We start from the raw sequence: 20,000 nt of genomic DNA on the forward strand, positions 1-20,000 counted from the left end.
CAGCCTTGTTTTAACTAAAATACCTCCTTATTAAGTTGTAAAAGTGCGTAATATTTGTATGAATCAGGAAAGTATTTGACTAGAAGAAAATTTTTTATTTACTAATGCTCTATTTTATTAGAATAAGCCATTAAATCAGCAGATAGCATATAGTAGCATAATCTAAAAATCATTTTTATAGTGATATCCCAAGGGCAGATTGCATTCCATCTTTCTTTTTTGAGAATGATTTCAGTCTCAGCACTCCTCTATAATTTTCAGTTTTACAAGAATTAATATTCTCTTTTGATTGTGTTAGAATTGAGTATATCTCTCTGTAAGACATAATTATCTCTTTATTAGGATAATTAAAGCTAATTGATAGGAGTTGGGACTGTGTAAGCTGGCCGATATACAGAATACGCAGTATCCAAAGTACAGGGAATTAATAAGAAAGGATTTGTTAAAGAAATGTTAGGGACTATATTTTGTGGCCGGAAATGACAGAGCGCCGGAGTACTCAGAGGCCGGTTTGGACAAATTATACTGTACCAGGTATTACTATATGGAAGTGTATGACTTATTCCTGTTGACTCCCGGTGGAGCATAGGGCTGCAACAACACCACGCCAACGGACTCTGTTATGGGCTGCTCTCTTCAGCTGAGTCCACGTCATTCCGGCTTCCTTCATTTCGCTCTCGACAGATCTTCTCCAGGACTGTTTGGGCCGTCCTACTTTCCTTTTTCCCTGTGGGTTCCACTCTAGTGCTTGTCTTGTGACGTTGTTAGTTGGTTTGCGGAGCGTATGTCCTATCCAGCCCCATTTTCTTTTCTTGATGTCCTGACCTATTGGATTTTGGCTGGTTCTTTTCCATAGTTCTACGTTCGAGATCTTCTCCGGCCACCTGATGTTGAGGATGTGGCGCAAGCACTTGTTGACGAATGTCTGTATCTTGTTGGTGATGGTGTTGGTTACTCGCCATGTCTCGGATCCATAGAGGAGGACTGCTTTGACATTGGTGTTAAAGATACGGACCTTGCTGTGCTGGGATAGGGCTCTGGAGTTCCAGATGGGTCGTAGGGTGTTGAACGCTACCCTTGCTTTGTTGATCCGGCTCCTAACGTCCTCGTCTGCGCCGCCATCAATGTTAACCACGCTTCCTAGATAGACGAAGCGGTCAGTTTCTACGAGGTCCTTTCCGTGTAGCTGCAGTGGTTGGTTGAGTCGGTTGTTCATTCGCATCACCTCTGTTTTCTTGGTGTTGATTTTCAAACCGGTCTTTTCTGCCTCCTCTGCTAGTTGGGTAAGCTTGGCCTGGGCGTGTTGTTGCTTGTGAGACAGAAGGCTGATGTCATCCGCAAAATCCAGGTCCTCTAGATGTTTGGTGAGGGTCCACTGGATGCCGGTGTTGCTGCCCTCAGTGGTTCTTCTCATGATCCAATCTATGACGATCAGGAAAATTGTCGGTGACAGTATACAGAAGTGTATAGAGGTTCCTTAATGCTGTAAAATATGATGGGTGTAGCTGAAAAAAATCTTATTGATACCCTCTTTATTGACAAATATTAATTCATCAGTATGCATGTCGTATTGATGTTGGTGAGCTAGTCTCTGAAAATTACCTCCTGTTTGTTGCTGAAAATGAGAATTGATTTTTGATTTATTGCATAGATAAGAATTAAATTCCAGTTTACTACTAAAAATGAGAATTTATTTCCAATTGCTTAGATAAGAATGAATTTCCAGTTTACTACTAAAAATGAGAATGAATTTCCAATTGCTAAAGATAAGAATGAATTTCCAGTTTACTGTTAAGAATTAGAGAATTAATTTATGGAATCTGCATTACATTACAAACCAGGTACTGGAAGAGAGTAGTGTCAAAACTAAGAAAAGGTTTTTCAAAAGCTTATTAATATTTCTTTTTCTTAAAAATGTTTACAAATTGCATTCCTCACAGAGGTCAGCATGGTATGAAATAAGGTCAAAATATTGCATCATAATCCAGAAATTAACTCAACTACCCTCCCTAATCCAATAAGAGCCGAGAGAGTTTTTTTAAAAAGAAGAATTGAAGTCAGACTGGAAGATTACGGTCATGGCCACACAGTGGTCTAGTTCTTGTTTTGCCAGTGGGAGTGTCTAATTTAGATGTAAATTATCATATTCAATATGATTAGTAATAGGTCTAATGCAATGGAAAGCTTGAAAATATGTCATGTTCGTTTGAAAATATGGTAACACTCACTTGAGAGTTCTAAAGCCTACAAGCATAGAAAACACTGTGACTTAAGTAGTTAATAATTTAGTAGTAATGAAGTACAGTAAAATATCTCTATCTCGAAGTCTGAGGGACCTCGAAAAAACTTTGAGATATCCGGAGGTTCAAGATATCTAAAATAGATCTTGGATATTTTTTTTGAAGGAGGATAGTTGATGCATAGTACGGGATTTACATCATAAACAAAAATCCCGTTGTCGTTTCTTATAGTTTAATACAAGTTGATAAATTAATATTGTGGAATTTCAAAGACAAACATTTCGGTTTTTTTAATATATATAAACATCCAATTGAATTCAAAATGTCTTTCAAAATTAAGATGATCGTGCCTGTATGCTTACTTTTAAGTTTACTGATGTCCAGGCTCGACTGGGATGTATTTAATGCGTTGTAATGAAAGAACCTATCACGTAAGAAACAAAATAGACGAAACAAAACTTTTAAATACTTGTCAATAAATTTTCATGTTTTCTCTGTCCTAGTTTTAATTGTGAAGCGTGTATTATTAAATGTATTATCGTTATCAAGAGCATTACCTTCAAGCGTACTTCGACAATTTTGTGCGTTTATCTAACCCACATGTTAATGATAAAGCGTGTGTCATTCAAAACACCATCCTGGAATCGGGTGTGTTAGTTCATAATTGGCGATAATGTTGGAAGGCTGTTGAACCATTTATTCCGACCTGGGTCTACTCGGTGAAGGCGAGCGTGGATTAGCGGTCATTAATTATAATTGATGTAGCCGCGGATGTGAATGTGTGACTTAACGACGCCAGGTATGGTAAGCTAGAGCGGAAAATTTACTGCACTTCGAAATAAACCAGGTGAATTTAGGGTATGGGACCTTGAAAATACTTCGACATAAGCGGAGTATTCGAGATTTTCGTGTTCGAAATATCAGAAGTTGTTTTAATCATTTATATAGGGAAAACGGCCGGGACCGGCGGTCGACTTCGACTCAAAAGGGGTATTCGGGATAAACCATATTCGAGATACAGATATTTTACTGTAGTTAATACTTGAAGTTTTGCGTAAATTCGCAAGGTTTTCTTCATGTGAAAATAAGGGTCTCTTGAATTATTTTGTTTGATGATGAAAAATGTTCATGGACTTAAGTACCACAGTAAAAGTTATGTTCAAGCTACATAGATAAAAATTCAAGTATCAAATGTTTATTTTTCTGTCTATTGTGTTGCGTTCAGCATACATGAACTCAGAAATGTAATCTATTTCTTAGATGATACACAATATATTTTTAAGAGTTTCATAGAAAGGTGATGTTGGAATGTAAATTTATATACATACTCTTTTACATTTATTTAGTGCAAAAATTTGATAATCAGCACGAATTCAAAGTACAGTGCTCTACGTAACCTTTTTGAAAATAATGATTCTGAAATATGCATAAATTACTCAAATTGCAGGAAAATTCATTTTTTATCATGTCCCGTATTCTAAAACTTTTACATTATTATGGTGTATGTTGGAAGATGACTAGGAAGTTGTGAGGTAGAATGATGAATTGGTGCTAAACTTCCTCTGGAACAGTACATAATAGTGTTTTGTGTGTAACTCAAAAATGATGATTGTTAAGAAATACAAAGTATGTCCAAATCACTTGTTTTTAGATGACATAAACAATGTAGGAGTGCAAGAGATTATCATGAATTTTAGGTAATCTAAATCACTCAGGTGACCTCTGCATCCATTGTCGTGCGTCGTCCGTCCGTTAACAATTGAACATTTTTAACTTCTTCATAACTATCCTCCCAATTCTTTTTAAATTTTGAATGAAGCATATCTGGGACACGGGCCGGGACATAAATTGTAACGTTTAGGACTCCTGCACCCATGGGGCCTTATGGGCAGGACAAAAATTGTCAAAAATTTACCACTTCAAAAGTCTTCTCTACAACTGCACATCTGTAAGAAAAACTAAATGCATAGTTATGTAGAACAGAAAGCCCTCTACCATAATTATAAATTTCATGGTCCCGGAGTATAGGCTCTGACTATAGGGCTTGGCCAAAATTGGCAGACAGTATGTATGTGTAAAACATATATAAATAGCATCTTCTTTAATGCTATTGATACTAAATCGAAACTGGATAGATTTTGAGAAGGAGCAGGTAGCCCTTTACCAAAATTTTATATTTCATGATCCCAGACTGAGTGGGGCCAAAATTGGTCATAGTGATTAAATGTCTTTATCATTTGAATGACTTCTTCTTTAATTTTTCTGATACCATACAAAATCTAAAAGCAGAGATAGATGCATCAACCCAAGGGTTCTGACTGTATAAAGGCGGGTCCAAAGTAGTCATACTGCGTTATATAACAATCTGGGTACTTTTTGGGGCATCTGTGTTTTTTAGCTCTTCTGAGCCAAAGGCTCAAAGAGCTAATCATATGGCCATATGTCTGGTGTGTGGTGTGCGTCAACTTTTTGGAAAAAGGGCTATATCTCAAGAACCCCTTGGCCAATTTTTGTCAAATTCGTCACAGGGTATCCTTGGCCCAAGGGCTTTCATTTGTACTAAAACTAGGGTTGTGACCCTTTAACAAGGGGAGATAATGAGGAAAATGCAAACAAAAGTAGTGGTTGCTAAAAAATCTTCTTCTCAAGAACCACTGGGCAAATTATCACCAAACTTATGCATAAGGATGAGGATAGGTTGTAGATAAAAAATTGTTTAAGGCATCATCCTGGGGCAAAGGATGTGGCCTCAAGGTCACTTCAAAGTTGACCTTAAATTTTGTTTTGTTAAAACTTGGATATTTTGCTTAGTATCATCAAATTTTGTCAGTTGATGCATCTTAGGACCTAATATCATGTTGTCTCAAAAGTAGGTCATGGTGACCTACTTTTTGAACTTCGCAGGTAATTATTATTAAATGGATTTTGATGCCTATCTTGGACACTTTTGAGCCTATGATCATCAAAAGTTGTCAGTTGATGGATCATGGGACCTTGAACTGCGTCATGTGAAAAGTATGTCACCATGACCTACTTTCTGAATTTTATGGCTAATCATTTATGAATACATTTTAGGTTGTTATTTAAGATACCGAGAGGTTTAGAATCATCAAACCTTGTAAGTTGATGAGTCTAGAGGCCTTGAAACATATTTATAAAAAAAGTAGGTCACAGTGACCTACTTTTTGAATTTTGCAGACATTCAAATTTCAGATTTTCAATTTTAGATGCATATTTTGGACACTATGAAAGCTAGGATCATCAAACTTTGTCAGTTGATGCATCTTGAGTCTTCATAGTTTGTTGACCAAAAAGTAGGTCACCGTGACTTACTTTTGGAGTTTGACGGCTATATTTTAATATTTCAGATACTATTTGACTTACAATTATCAAACTTTGTCAGTTGATGCATGTTGAGTCTTCAGAGTGTGTTGACAAAAAAGTAGGTCACCGTGACCTATTTTTGGATTTTGATGGCTATATTTGAATATTTCAGATACTATTTGACTTACAATCATCAAACTTTGTCAGTTGATGGGTCTTGAGTCTTCAGAGTGTGTCGACCAAAAAGTAGGTCACTGTGACCTACTTTTGGAATTTGATGTTTATATCTGAATATTTCAGATACTATTTGACATCAATTATCAAACTTTGTCAGTTGATGCATCTTGAGTCTTTGGAGTGTGTCGACCAAAAAGTAGGTCACTGTGGCCTTCTTTTGGAATTTGATGGCTATATTTGAATACTATTTGACTTCTCAGTTGATGCATCTTGAGTCTTCAGTGTGTCGACTAAAAGTAGGTCACCGTGACCTACTTTTGGACAGTTACATTTAAATTTTCAGGTACTATTTGACTTAACATCATCAAACTTTGTTAATTGATGAATCTTGGTTAGTGAGAAATTTTGCCTGTTCTACAATGTATCAGAAGAGCGATTCTAGGCCCATGGGCCTCTTGTTTTAAATAACATATCTATTATGCAGCTGCTGAATATTAGAAGTTAACTTGGATATGCAAAACAGGAAATTTATTACAGATTTTATAGCCCTTGGGGCAAGTGATGCATTGAACTGACTCAGGTGACTGATAAGGCCTGTGGGTCTCATGATTTAGATGGGTTGTATTATCTGAACATCCTTCAGTCCATTTGTTTCTATTTTCATGTCTCTGTCACATATAAAAGTAAAACTTGCTATGTAGCTTCTTTGTGGGTCACTTTAGATCATGTTGCAATTTTGATCCATTTCAACCTCTCTTGTAGTAGTTTTGCCGTCTAATTCTGCTCACACTTTTCAAGATTTGACCTTATTTTTTGGAGTGTTTTTATTAGTGTGGAAGCTGTGCTTATGACAAGAAATTTGATTTTCTTTAATTTTTGAGAAATTTACAGGATGTTGGGCGTAGTCAATTTTTAGGAATATTACATGGAGAGTACATGGTGTTTCTGTTTAACGCGTATTATCATAGTTTTAAAACTAGGGCCTTTGTATTTTACAGAGTGTGCAAGGAGTTTGATTTTCTTCATTTATTATGAAAACTTCATGCTTTACAAAAGAAAGTATGTCACAGCTTAATGAGAGTTGATACTACCGGCCGGTCTGAAGTTAAATTCTACAACTCGTGGCATTTTGTCATGTTTTCTCACCAATGTCAGAGAAAACAAACACATTAATAAAAACACCCTACGTTTGTAACAGGTGTATTACGCACACACCGTATTTGGTACTCTTGTTGGTAGGGATATTTGAGGTGAAATTTGCTATCCCAATTTGACTCGGACTGATGTATAACGCTGTGCCAAAGCTCTTGTTGAATCAAAAATGTCCAAAACTATTGTCAGACATTCGGCATGGGTCATTGTTTACATCATTGATATATGGAAGTTGAATAGCTGTGGCATGTTTATGATAATAAAAAACACTCAATGGTGATCAGTGTATCAACCAAGTCAAAGTACCCTGTTTTATCAAATAATGTGATCATAAAACTGCAAAAATATAATGCAGCTTGCAAAGGTTTTGCACACATGTTCAATGTTTGTTTTGCTGTGCTGTGATATTATTTAAAAAATAATTTCATTTCTGCTTTTGGGACAAAGATGTGAAGAAGCAAAATTGTGAGGGCACAGGAGTGAGAGTGTGAATGTAAAGGTGCGACATTAACTCTGCTCTCGCGACTTTGTCATTTCTCTGCTCCTGCTTTGCTTTGCCCTCGCATATTTACTCCTTTACAAGAGCAAGTGGCCTGTCCAAAAGACCAAGTCATCATATAAATGACCTTTACAGACCTGAGGTTTTCCCGATGTTTTTCAGTTCGGTTATTGTGTTGAATTTAAGAAGCAAGAAATTTGTTGCTTAGGGAAATTCAATCTGCAGAATTACTGTAATTAGTCATCTTAGTTTAACATATTTGAATTTCAGCACAATTAGATCTGTTTGCAGTAATCGTGAGTTAATTCTTTGTTAGGAGTTATATTAGGTGAATAAAGAATTTCTGTAAGTCACGTACATTTTATTCGGGAGAACTTTATTTACGTGAAATTTCACGAGACTAGTCACTTGCGAATTTTTTTTTTTTAAAATTCTTAAATATACAAGACTTACACAATAAGTAAATTATTGTGAAAATTGTCTTGTGAATAAAGAAATCATTATATACTTACAAAAATAAGGTGTCACAAAATGAAAGTGATCTATTCTATACATTTTAGCAAAATCATGAATTACATGCTCTTAGACTAGAATATATGAATCCAGCATAAGAAATCACATACAGTATAATACCATTTTGAAATTATTTTATCTAATTAGATGGGTTAATACTACATTTCAATGAGTACAGTGTTTTAGTTTACTTTTTTTTATTCAATACATGATATAAGTGAAAAATGGAAGTTTTTAAATTGATGTTTAAATTCATGCTATCAGAGAGAGCAGCCACTTAAAATCCTGCCAATGTAAACTTCAACAAGTGTACTTCAAATCCATTAAGTTTTTAACTATGTTAACTGAAATTAAAATATTGGAATTGACACCTTTAGCCAAAGTAATAGCTCACCTAAGTATAATTAGGTTTAGTTGTTATGATAAATCATAATTGTGTGATGTGTATTGGACTGGAATAAGGCCGTTGTGTCCAGCCTCAAGACAATAGGATCAGTGTGGGTCACACATCATGACATGTGCTCCAAGTGTTCAGAGAAATTGTTGGAACTGTTGACATAAACAATCGATACACAGTCAATTTTACTGAGGATTTAAGGATTAAAATGAAAAAAAATGTTGATCAATTCATTGGTTAAAATTAAAGATCCCTACACTTGGAGAAACACTTCACTTTCGTCAATTGTGATTTGGAGTGTGCCAAAATACTGCAAACTGCTGGGGGAGTAGAATTGCCAGCTTTGATGGTCAAATCTTTGATACTGACCCTCTCTACCAGAATTTAATTAAATCAGTTATCTTAGGGGGACCCAAACTTCCACTTCACATGTTTTGGGGTGTTCCATATTTGAGAGATTTTTGTGAATGATAAATATAAAAGTGTAAATTATCAAGATAATTATTTCCTGACCGGGTGCCAGGGGATAAGACGAGGATTTAGGCACTGCCAACTGACGACGACAGCAGTCTGTAGTGATTCAGAGATTTACTGGAGCTGATTAAATCTGTGTTGTTTTAATGGACGGATCAGCTGGTTCAGTGTTCTGTACAAGATGGAGCTGAGACAGTTCCGTTCATACTATAACAGGCTAAACTGGCACAATTCAGAAGTTCCTTATAAGAGAACAAACCAAAACGATTTAGAAGTTCCTTATAAGAAAACAAACCAAAACGATTTAGAAGTTTGTTATAACAGTGATCATTGTGGTTCTACAGAAAAGGGGGAATTTCCAAAGAAGATTGTGATGGGTGATTTTTGGGATAAGATTATGGAGGAACATGATTATGAAACCCATGGGATGGACATTTGGGATTCAAGGAGAAATCTGTGGGGTGATGAGAAAGTGGAGGGTTGGTGGGGGGATAGGAACGACTCTGGCTCTTCTGGTTTTGATGAGAGTTTGAGTGACAATGAAAATGACAATGTTTATCAAGAAGTGCTTTGCATTTTAGACCAGAAGGTACAGAAAGTGAGACGGGAGACTGTGATTTTGAAACAATCTGAGAACACGCCGAGGGTGAGTACAATATGTCCTTTCTGGTCTTTACGTTATGCGTAAAGAAATTCTTTTTTCGGCCATAATTTGAAATCTTCTATCAATTTTACAATTATTTTGTTTAGGTCAAATTTTTTAAATATCACTGATAAAAATGTACTTTATGTTTTGAATTCATTTAGCAAAATGTAATTACTGGTAAATACAGAAAATTGTTCCATGGAGATTTTTACCTATAGATTTTAGAACTGGAAAACAAAATCTTGCGGCACAATTAGGCACAAATTTTTATTTTATTTCCATGCAATTACATGGGTAACAAATGTTTTTGATAGAATTTATTTTTATGCAATTGATAGTATACCTTAAAAATAGAATTAAAGGGTGGACTTTGATATGTTTCAAAAATGTGTTTATAACATTAAATGAAAAGGCAATTAAAGTTTATCATAGAGAACCTGTGCTGTGTGTAAACCTGGGGTGCCAGTTCTCATTGATCAATATCTTTTGGGTACAAATCTCCAGAAATCCTAATTTATATGTCCAGTAGTATTTAGCTTTAGGTATATCGTTCATTTTATATACTTACTATTGTATTTTCTGAGGCATTTCTGGGGACTCCCAGGAATCAAAGAAATATAGAGTGTATTCATAATTTTTTTTAAAACCTCCAAGTTAGAGGGCAGTATGTAATTTGTCAGACCAAAGAACCATTAAACTCTTGTCCGAGACCATTAGAAGTGAACAATATTTACAAGGTATATATTCTTGAATGTCTTAATGATTTTTAAGCCATTATCATTTTCACCATCTTTTCCAAAAGCACTGGCCCCTTTTCAACCAAGCTTGCCTCAAATTATCTTTCGGTTTGTTTGTTTGTTTTACACCCTGTCGAGAATTTTTCACTCATATTGAGTCATCACCAGTTGTAGGTGAAGTACCACAAATTTAGACCTAAGCTGAGGGCTTACGTAAGGTCAAAGCATTTAAGGTTCTTTAACATGCCTGTCGTGACATGGGGCCTCTGTTTTTAAGGTCATATCTGAAAGACCTGCAAATCTCACATCTAAATGCCGAGTGTTTTGCGAAGGCAAGTCTCTTCAAATGAAGGACAAAGCCCCTTATCCAAGGGGAGATAATTGGCAAATGATGATAATAGGATGGTTTCTAAAAATATCTTTCTCTTGAGTGAAAGTCCTTTTATAATGAAGGTTCAAGTTTCATCAAACCATGGACTGTAGGATCAGGTTGGGTAGCAATCATGGATTAAGGTTTTACATAGAAATGTTTAAGAAAAAATTGTTAAGGTCTTCTTCCTAAAAACAAGACAACAGCTTGTTGAATAAATTGCAAGCATCCTCAGGTAGTGTAGATTCAAGTTTGTTTAGACCATGATCTCCACGATCATGGAATGTTATAGTTAAAGTAGAAAATATTGGGAAAAGATTTTTCACAAGAACCAGAAGTTTACAGTATACATTAATTGGCTTTTGATTAGGTCTACTCATGACTATCCGGACCTGGCCTCAAGACCATAAACTGAGAATAGACTTAAGTCTAAATTTCATATCCAACTAACTTTTGAAATAATTTTCATAAACAAATACAATTTTCAGTATATGTTTGCATTTGAATATTTTAAACCCCTGCACTTTTTTAAACATTTGTGGTAGATAAATCTTAAGATATAAGTGATCAAAATTTTGACTGAAGTCTACCGTATATATTCGCCTATAAGTCGGTCCGCCTATAAGTCGGTTGTATTTTTTAAGGTTATTTTGTAGGAATTTGCCATTGACCCGCTTATAAGTCGGTACAAATTTTTGTCACAATCGGTTGACAATTTCAAATCAATGCTCTAGTGCTTTTACCTATGTTTCAAAAAATATTTTGAGAAATTAATAATTATGAGGTGCTCAATATCCAAGCCATATCTGTTTGGGGTTTAAACGCATCCCTTGATCTATTATGGACAACGGTCCCTTGTTTACCTACCCAATTATGATTTCCTAATTACCAGTACCTGACAGCGTGTTTACTTAGTGGCACGCGCCTCACGGTTATTGTGGGGTTCCGGTATAATTCAATGTATCAACAATAGAGTTTTTAAGAGTCAAGAATGATGATCTAAATTATCTGTTAACAATATTCAATCTTTTATGAAAATATATTTCAGCCGGTATACATATGAATACTTCAATATTAAATCGGGTTCGTAATTCAATTTTACCGATAAACAATAGATTAGTTGAATTAAAAGTATTAGTTACCGGTATGTAAATAATTTTTAACAAGATAAAAATATGTAAATACGTGTACTGTATACATAATTTTAAAATACATAAACAATACAATATGTCTAGATATTTGTGAACAATAATAATTTGTGTGGTAGTCGATGATAATCGTCGGACTTGTTTAAAAACACTACATTACGCCGCCCAGAAAAATACTAATCTTCTTAGGACGCGCCTATAAGTCGGACATAGAGTTTTGGACCAAAAATTGACTCCCAAAAATCCAACTTATAGGCGAGTATATACGGTATTCTCAGTTTATGGTCTTGAGGCCTGGTAAAGTCAATGTAATAAGCAAGTATCCTCATGTAGCTTAGATTCAAATTGTTTAATCTATGATCTTTGGAACTACGGTCAGACCACAATTAGGGTTTAAAGTCTGCATAGGAATATTTAGTGTATTTTCAAGAATATTCTTAAGAATTTGTTTAATAGATCATGTAATGTGTTGTAATGTGTATTGAATTTTGTTTAAAGCATCATTCATGGGAGCAGGGTGGGGCTACAATTAGATGATTTAAATTTTGAAAATCTTAGTGTGAATGAGGTAACACTGGAGATCACTTTGGTCTATGGGCCTATTGTTGTCCTTACAACATTTATAACACCCCTTATTATACCCAACAAACTCCATTTTTAGTTGTTATGAACAATGGTCAGAGGTAGGTACAATATATTTTGGGGTCAAAAGGCCAAAGATCAAGATCACATTGGATGACTTCGGGATTGTATGACAGGATACTTACTGACAGATTCTTCTTTAGTATGTAATGGACAATGGTCAGTCTAGAAAGATACCAAGATTTTAAAGGTTATTAGGTTAAAGGTCAGGGTCACAATATTAACACAAGTTTACATCAGGACCCTGGGTAACTGTCAGCTTTCTAGAACTGCAAATCTAGGAAGTACAATCCCCTCAAAAATAAATTATTCTAGACATCCACAGTTTTAGATACACTTCTGTTCAGCAGATAAGAGGTGTAAAGTAGTTGAATGAGTAAGTGATCTGTCACAGTTTGTCTGTAATTAATTAACCAAGACGTAGGAACGAGATTGTTGAATTAGTCAATAGTGGGTGTCGTATTGCATCAGAGAGTGATTTCAAAATGTTATTGAGTTTTAGAAATTCTGCTTCTCTGTAACTGACTCCCTATCTGTTCTGTCATGGGTTAGCCGCATATTTTGAATATCGTGGGCGTCGAGGTGTGGCTCAGAACAAGGCAGCTATTTAAGACTCTCAGAACTTTTCTTCTTCTCTTAGTAATAATAAGTGCTTCATTATTTGAATATTCTTTCATTCAAAAGGCCTGTCATGAAATTTGGTATTACACCTTATAGAGGTTTACAGAGATACGACATGATCTGTGTATATGGAGAGTGTTATGTCTAATCGCAGTAAAATGCGGGCAGATGCAGCACAATCTGAAATGTTTACTTGGTGATTCTTAGTAATCTTCAACTTCAACCTGGAATGGTTTATTTTAAATAGTTTGGATATCTTTTTGTTTTCTTTTTAAATGTGAAGTAGAACACTTCATAAGAAAGAGTATTATTGGATAAATGTCTATTCATTTTATTTACCTGTCACATCGATCCATAGAGCAATACAATGTGTGACCCTAAGTTGATGTTCAGGGTTCAGATAATGAAGAAGTATTTTACTTTCCCATTAATTAATTTTTGCTCTGATCTGATGCACCTTATGTTGTATAATACCAAGAAATCGAAGACATTCAGATTCCTCCAAGCAAAATTTGGAACCACCATCTCCCCCCCCCCCCCCCCCTTAAGCTTTGTTATGTAAATGATGCAGATACTGTGGAGCAGTGCACCTTTAACAGATCTACTTCAAAATCTGGTTGTTGGGATGTTGAATAAAGTCATCCTACCCAACAAATGAATTTCACAGTTTTACAGATCAACATTACATGTAGATATTTGTGTTTGGATGTTGAATAAAGTCATCCTACCCAGCAAATGAATTTCACAGTTTTACTGATTAACATTACATGTAGATATTTGTGTTCTATTACCACAGAAGATAGGTCTCAATGTCTGACTAATCCTGACAACAACAAAGCTGCTACGTAGTGGGGTACACACTATGTAGATATTTTATACAAATCGTTAATGTTTAGAAATTTTGTTTGTCTTTTCAATTCCTCTTGCGTAGCTTTAGAATTCTAGACTACCAGAGTGACTTAAAACTAGAATCTATGTTGTTGTGTCTAATTCTGAGTACTTTGTGGGTCATGAGTGTCTCTAATTCACCAATGTCAGCTCAGCAACCTTCACATTAAGGAATAAGTTTGATTTGATTTTTGATAATTCTCGGAATGGGTAGGTAGCTAGTGATTGGTGAAAGTTGTGGTCAGATGTGCTGTTTATGTCCCTCGATCTTGATCTGATTTTGTCCATAACACTTAACATTAAAATACATTGAAGTGAACAAACAAATGGGGATCAACGGTGATTATAGTTGATTTTTTATTTTGTTCATTGTGCTCAGTGTATGTAAATCATGAGAAAATATTGATATTTTCTTTTCAAACAAACTAAAACTAATTTTACATGTGATTGTTCTGCATTGTGCTTTTAAGTTTGATAGATTGAGTTCTTGATTAACAAAATGTTTGGAAAATAAATCACCTAAAATATTTGTATTTGAAAGTCGTATGTGAAGCGGGAATGATTATTTGAAAAGAATGATTAAAAAGGGATTATACGAGAAAGATGTATATCATTTCAGTTATTTGATGTTTTAAGCATTGATTAAAGGGGAGACAATGTTTAGTCAGATCTGTTGTGCTTTTTAATTCTGTTGTGAAGTTATGAATGATTAGGTTTAATTTTTGGATGAAAAGAAGAGAAGATAAGTTTTTATTTATCAATAGAATTTCCTTATGAAACTCTTTGTTTCATTTTTTGGAACACACATCTTAGAAGTGTGTTCCAAGAAATGAAACAAAGAGTTTCATAATGAAATTCTATTGATAAATAAAAACTTATCTTCTCTTCTTTTCATCCAAAAAGTAAACCTAATCATGCACAACTTCACAACAGAATTAAAGAGCACAGATTTACTACTTTTAATAATTTCACAATTTTATAATACCTTTCAACCCATTTTCTGTATTTCTGTCACAAACCTAATTGTCCAGACACAAATGCATTAGTTTGTCTGTGTGTCTGCCTATACCATACAGGAAACCTCTATTATTTTGATTTACAAAGTATGAATATGTTAAACCCATGAAATGGGGTTTGCTGTAGACTCTAGCTTTGTGTTTTTAAGCAGATAATGGTTTATGATTGACATTGTGGTTCTGACTTGGTTTAGGAGGACTGCACTAGTCTTTAGAGTGTAAGGGGAGCAATCTTAGAGAGGAAAGGGGGGTATATTAGATTGATGGGTAATCCCCCAGAAATTGGATGATAATCTGCAGTAGACGTGTATTAATCCTCCAGAGACAACAGCCATAGGGGGGATATGTCACTCCTCAGGGTCGTCTGATCCCGACGTCTCTGGAATGCTCTCCCCGGATTTGTGGAATAGAGTGGTTGGTTTGGTGACACTGATATGAGGAAATATTCCTGTATGATTATTGACCGCTAAAAGCCGGTAGATTATGATCATGTGTATTGTCGTGTAGTAATGTAGGGAGTCTGATCCAGGGTCGGTCAAGATAAGGGAGGGGTGGCCTGGATGGAGTATAACTCTGGCACAGTGAGATGATAAAGATCATGACTGACATCAGTTCGATTAGAATAATTACTGTACTATTATCTGTATGTAGAAATATGTTTTCATTCATTTCCTTCCTTTTTGTTTTCTCGTTCGAATTTTTCTTATCAATAAACTGTTCATTGTCTGAAAATATCCAGTAAATATGTGCTTGTCACTGTAAATGTCTATATTAAGTAATCTCTGAGTAGTTAGTGTAACATTAGTTTGTACTAATACAGGTTGTAATTGACTTGGGTAGGAATAGTTAAAAGTCTCTATGTACTACTTGCACAGAGCTGTGGAAAACTGCCGGTCATGCCGGCAAGACCGGCTTAATTTGGCCGTGACCGACATAAGTTGGTTAAATGTCGGACCGCATGACTGATGTTGTTTGCACCGCCCGCATTAAGAAAAACACAAAATGCTACCGCGTAAACAGTCTTTATCCAGAGTTGTCGTTTCTTATGCATCGGTAATCCTCGGATGACTTCACTACGCAATGCTTTAGGCCTATACAATGTGTGAGATGGAAGCCACTCGAGGATCTCCAAATGAAACTTTTGTCTGGTTCTCTGGCTCACTAACAACGACGCATAGTAGGGACAGGGAACCAGGCAAACTAAACCGCACGAAAGTATGGCGTCGTGGCCGATCGAATAGTGAATGAAAGTGAAGATAAGAGAGAGAGTGACAGTGAAAGTCAGAGAGCAGGATTAGATGAGAGACAGAGTGTTAGGGATGGAATAAGAGTAGGTGAGAGAATGGATGATGAAGAGAGTGAGTGTGAATCAGAGTGTGAGCAAGATTTTGATGAGAATGAAAGAATGGTGAGAGAGGTTGTGAGAGAATTAGAAATTGAGTTTGAAAACTAGTGTAAGACATGTTATAATAAACTTCTAAAACCTACGATCTGTGTGTTACTTCAGTTTTATAAATTATGTTAATTTTAACTCTTAATATTCGGACAGGCTTAAATCTGTTCGGACAGGCAAAGTTGATAAACATGTCTGTCTGAATGACAGGCTTCTGAAAAAAAATTTTCCACAGCTCTGCTTGCAGGTTCTCATCTGTAGGTATTGAACAGAGCACCTGCTATCACTAATCCCTACCTGATACCAAAATCTACCTATTATGTGAAGATTTTCTTGTTCTATAGACTTTTGACAGTTTTAGGGTAGATAAGATTGTTGGTTTTAACAATAAGAAAGCTGGATACTTGACATATGTGGTGCACAGGATCTTGGTCTTGGCTTTTATACTATTTAATTTTCTCGTTTCTCCAGTTGATAAATTGGTTAATTAAGGCGGGTGTGAGTGTAGGCCATTACCCTAATAAGGGGATTTTTCTTTTGAGATTTTGCCTCCTTAATTTAAAAAGCATTTACTTGTCATCTACACTTCAGAAGTGAACAATGAAGATTTCTATAAAAGGGGGATATTTAATGTGGATGTGAGAAGCAGACGGCCCCATGGGGAGAAAGCATTGATCCACCCCAATGTATCATCAAAGCATTTTGTATTTTTTAACAATTGTACATGTCATGTTTTGAATGTCTTCCATTTTATAAATTTCTTTTCTCTCACTCAGGTACAATTATGTAAGATAGTAAGAGGAAAATATAGAAAATTCTTAATGCTGTGTAGATTGCTTGTTGTAGATAAAACAATGAGTAAGCATGCAGAGTGAAGACCAAGAATTTGTTTGTTATGGTTGATATCTTGTGAACATCTAAATTATGCTGCAACATCTTATATAAACATTTATTGAAGTTTGAAAATAACAAGAATTTTGACTATGACGGTGACTTTTAACTGGTTCATGGACAAACATTAAAACCCATCAAACTGTTGAAGTGCACGTATTGTGATAACTTTACGTCAAACTGCCATTATGGAGGATTAAGGAAATGTTCGAATCCACTAATGTAGAGTGTCTATGTGTGACTAAATGCAAAACAAGGGAATCATCAAGGTTTCTTATCATTTAAAATACATCAATGCTTCTTCATGATTCAAAATTCACTTTTTTAATTTTGAAATAAAAATTAAAAATTAGAAATATGTAGTAAGAGAATGTCACTGAAATATTCACACTGGTGGTTTTTTTGTCTAGGCAGTTGTTTATATTTTCTGTGGTCATGTCACTGTCAGGTAATTATCTTGAGGATTCTTGCCAATAATGACCTTATTAAAGATTTCAATTTCATATATTTTTTTTTTTAAATTTGGTGACCTGTTTTTATTGGCTCTAGATCCTAACTTTTATCAGTCTCCTACTGGTTTGTAAAACGGAAGGGGACTACAGCTTTCTTCTCCATCTGTCAGTCTTCCATTGGTTTATATATTTCCACATTTTTTCCGTTATGCTTGCAAGGATTCATTTGAAACATGCAGTGTAGTTTCAGAGTGGCAAACTACTGATCCAGTTCGAATTTCGTTGGACAGGTGTTCAAATTAATTTTTGTAATTTAGCTTTTTATTGGGATTTGGATCGTGTTCTGATGGAAAGGCTGTAAAAGTAGGATATCTGAATAGAGGCAGTTGACAAAACTCGGTCGTTGATTGTGTGAAAAATCACTTCATTAATTTTACCTTTCAGGCTCATTAATTGCAAAAGAAACATCAATGAAAATATATATATCAAATCTGTTAATCATGTGAGTATTTTTCTGTAGTTGGTGAGCGAAGTCTGAGCAGTCGGCAGTACTCAGTTTACTGCATTTTTGCAATCCGACTAAATCGTTAGTATTCACAATTGGCCTTCAAACAGTTGATACTAAGTACTGTAGTATTTCATCCCTGATAAAAACTTCATGTGTCAACTGTTTTAACAACAAAACATTAAACTAATTCGATACTGGCAAACATGGTGACTTGGTACCATTGTTTTAGGTCACATTTTAAGGTCAAACAACATCAAATGTACATTATCTCAAATATTACATCTGTCAATTAAAAGGGGTGGCTGTAGGGGATATGTATTGCTTATGCAATACTCTCAGGATGCTTGTAGTAATATAGTGTTCAGGTTAGAACTTCGTCCTGGTTATAGACACCAAAATATTCTTGTATTTGTAGCACTGATGCTGCTATTGTTGACAAAAACATAATGATTTTATAAGAACTCGTGTGTTAATTGGTCTGTACATTATACTATTACAACTCGTCTCTAACCAAATCCATGACTTTATGGATACTTTTACTTCAGGCTTTATGTGTAGCAAGATATTGCTTGTGAAAATTCAATTTGAACAATTCCAACATTTACTGATTATAACTTTTGATTTGATAATTGCAGAAAGTTCCCAGAATTCCGAGTAAGGAAGAGGTCGATGAGGATTTCTTCCCCATAATTCAGAAAGAGGAAGAGGTAAGGAAAACTTCATTTTAATTAATATTTTATATAACTTTTACGTGTATATGCATAATTGACAGACCAGTTACTGTAGCACGGTGATTAAAACGATTGCTTTTTGGTGGGGAGGTCATGGGTTCAAGCCACTTTAAACCTAAGGCGTAAAAATAGTGACTGGTTGTTTGCCAAACACTCAGCTTTGAGAAGTGATAGTTGTGGGTCTATCTGATGACATCTTAAAGAATAGAGGTCCCATGTCAAAGTAGGTGTTGGCATGAGGAAAAAAAACGAGGTCCCATGTCAAAGTAGGTGGTGGCATGAGGAAAAAAAACGAGGTCCCATGTCAAAGTAGGTGTTGGCATGAGGAAAAAAACTCACTGCTAGTCCTGAGTGCCATAGAATTGGTGTAAATTTGTGGTTCCTTACTGGTAATGTCTCAATATGAGTGTAAAAAGCAGGGAAGGAAAACGAAATTCAAAGATTCCTATTTTATCATGTACGTTGATATTGTACCTCAATCTTTATCCTGCTCTATGAATTCTAGTAAAATGACAAAGAAGAACAGCATATCAGCTTTGGACATTGGTGTAAGAATTAAGATATCAGATCTATATTTACTTTGTAAGTAAAAAAGGAGTTACTATATGGAGGGCCGTCTTGTATGAGATGGGGGTGTTGTGTGGATGTTGTGTTATGGAATTTGGTAGCGGGTTGTAACAGGTCTTTCCAGAAGTCAGTTTGTATCTGGTTTTTGAGAGTAATGGGACAGCTTTCGTAAGTCTAGGGGTGGTGAGAGTAATGGGTCAGCTTTCGTAAGTCTAGGGGTGGTGAGAGTAATGGGACAGCTTTCGTAAGTCTAGGGGTGGTGAGAGTAATGGGACAGCTTTCGTAAGTCTAGGGGTGGTGATTGTGATGGAGTAATGGGACAGCTTTCGTAAGTCTAGGGGTGGTGATTGTGATGGAGTAATGGGACAGCTTTCGTAAGTCTAGGGGTGGTGATTGTGATGGAGTAATGGGACAGCTTTCGTAAGTGTAGGGGTGGTGATTGTGATGGAGTAATGGGACAGCTTTCGTAAGTCTAGGGGTGGTGATTGTGATGGAGTAATGGGACAGCTTTCGTAAGTCTAGGGGTGGTGATTGTGATGGAGTAATGGGACAGCTTTCGTAAGTCTAGGGGTGGTGATTGTGATGGAGTAATGGGACAGCTTTCGTAAGTCTAG

The 20,000-nt window shown here is 35.5% G+C and overlaps 1 protein-coding gene across 7 annotated transcripts in view; it reads left to right on the forward strand.

Annotated features, from left to right (window-relative positions):
• The window catches only part of LOC125649200 (mitogen-activated protein kinase-binding protein 1-like), an 80,089-nt gene that overhangs the window by 47,108 nt on the left and 12,981 nt on the right, over positions 1-20,000 (forward strand). For all 7 annotated transcript variants that reach the window (XM_048876490.2, XM_048876494.2, XM_048876491.2 and 4 more), the window contains 2 exons: positions 9,358-9,422; positions 18,724-18,795. In XM_048876490.2, the coding sequence (XP_048732447.2) occupies positions 9,358-9,422; positions 18,724-18,795 (137 nt within the window). The remainder of the gene's footprint in view (positions 1-9,357; positions 9,423-18,723; positions 18,796-20,000) is intronic.

Source organism: Ostrea edulis, chromosome 5 (assembly GCF_947568905.1).
Source record: "Ostrea edulis chromosome 5, xbOstEdul1.1, whole genome shotgun sequence".
Lineage (NCBI taxonomy): Eukaryota > Metazoa > Mollusca > Bivalvia > Ostreida > Ostreidae > Ostrea > Ostrea edulis.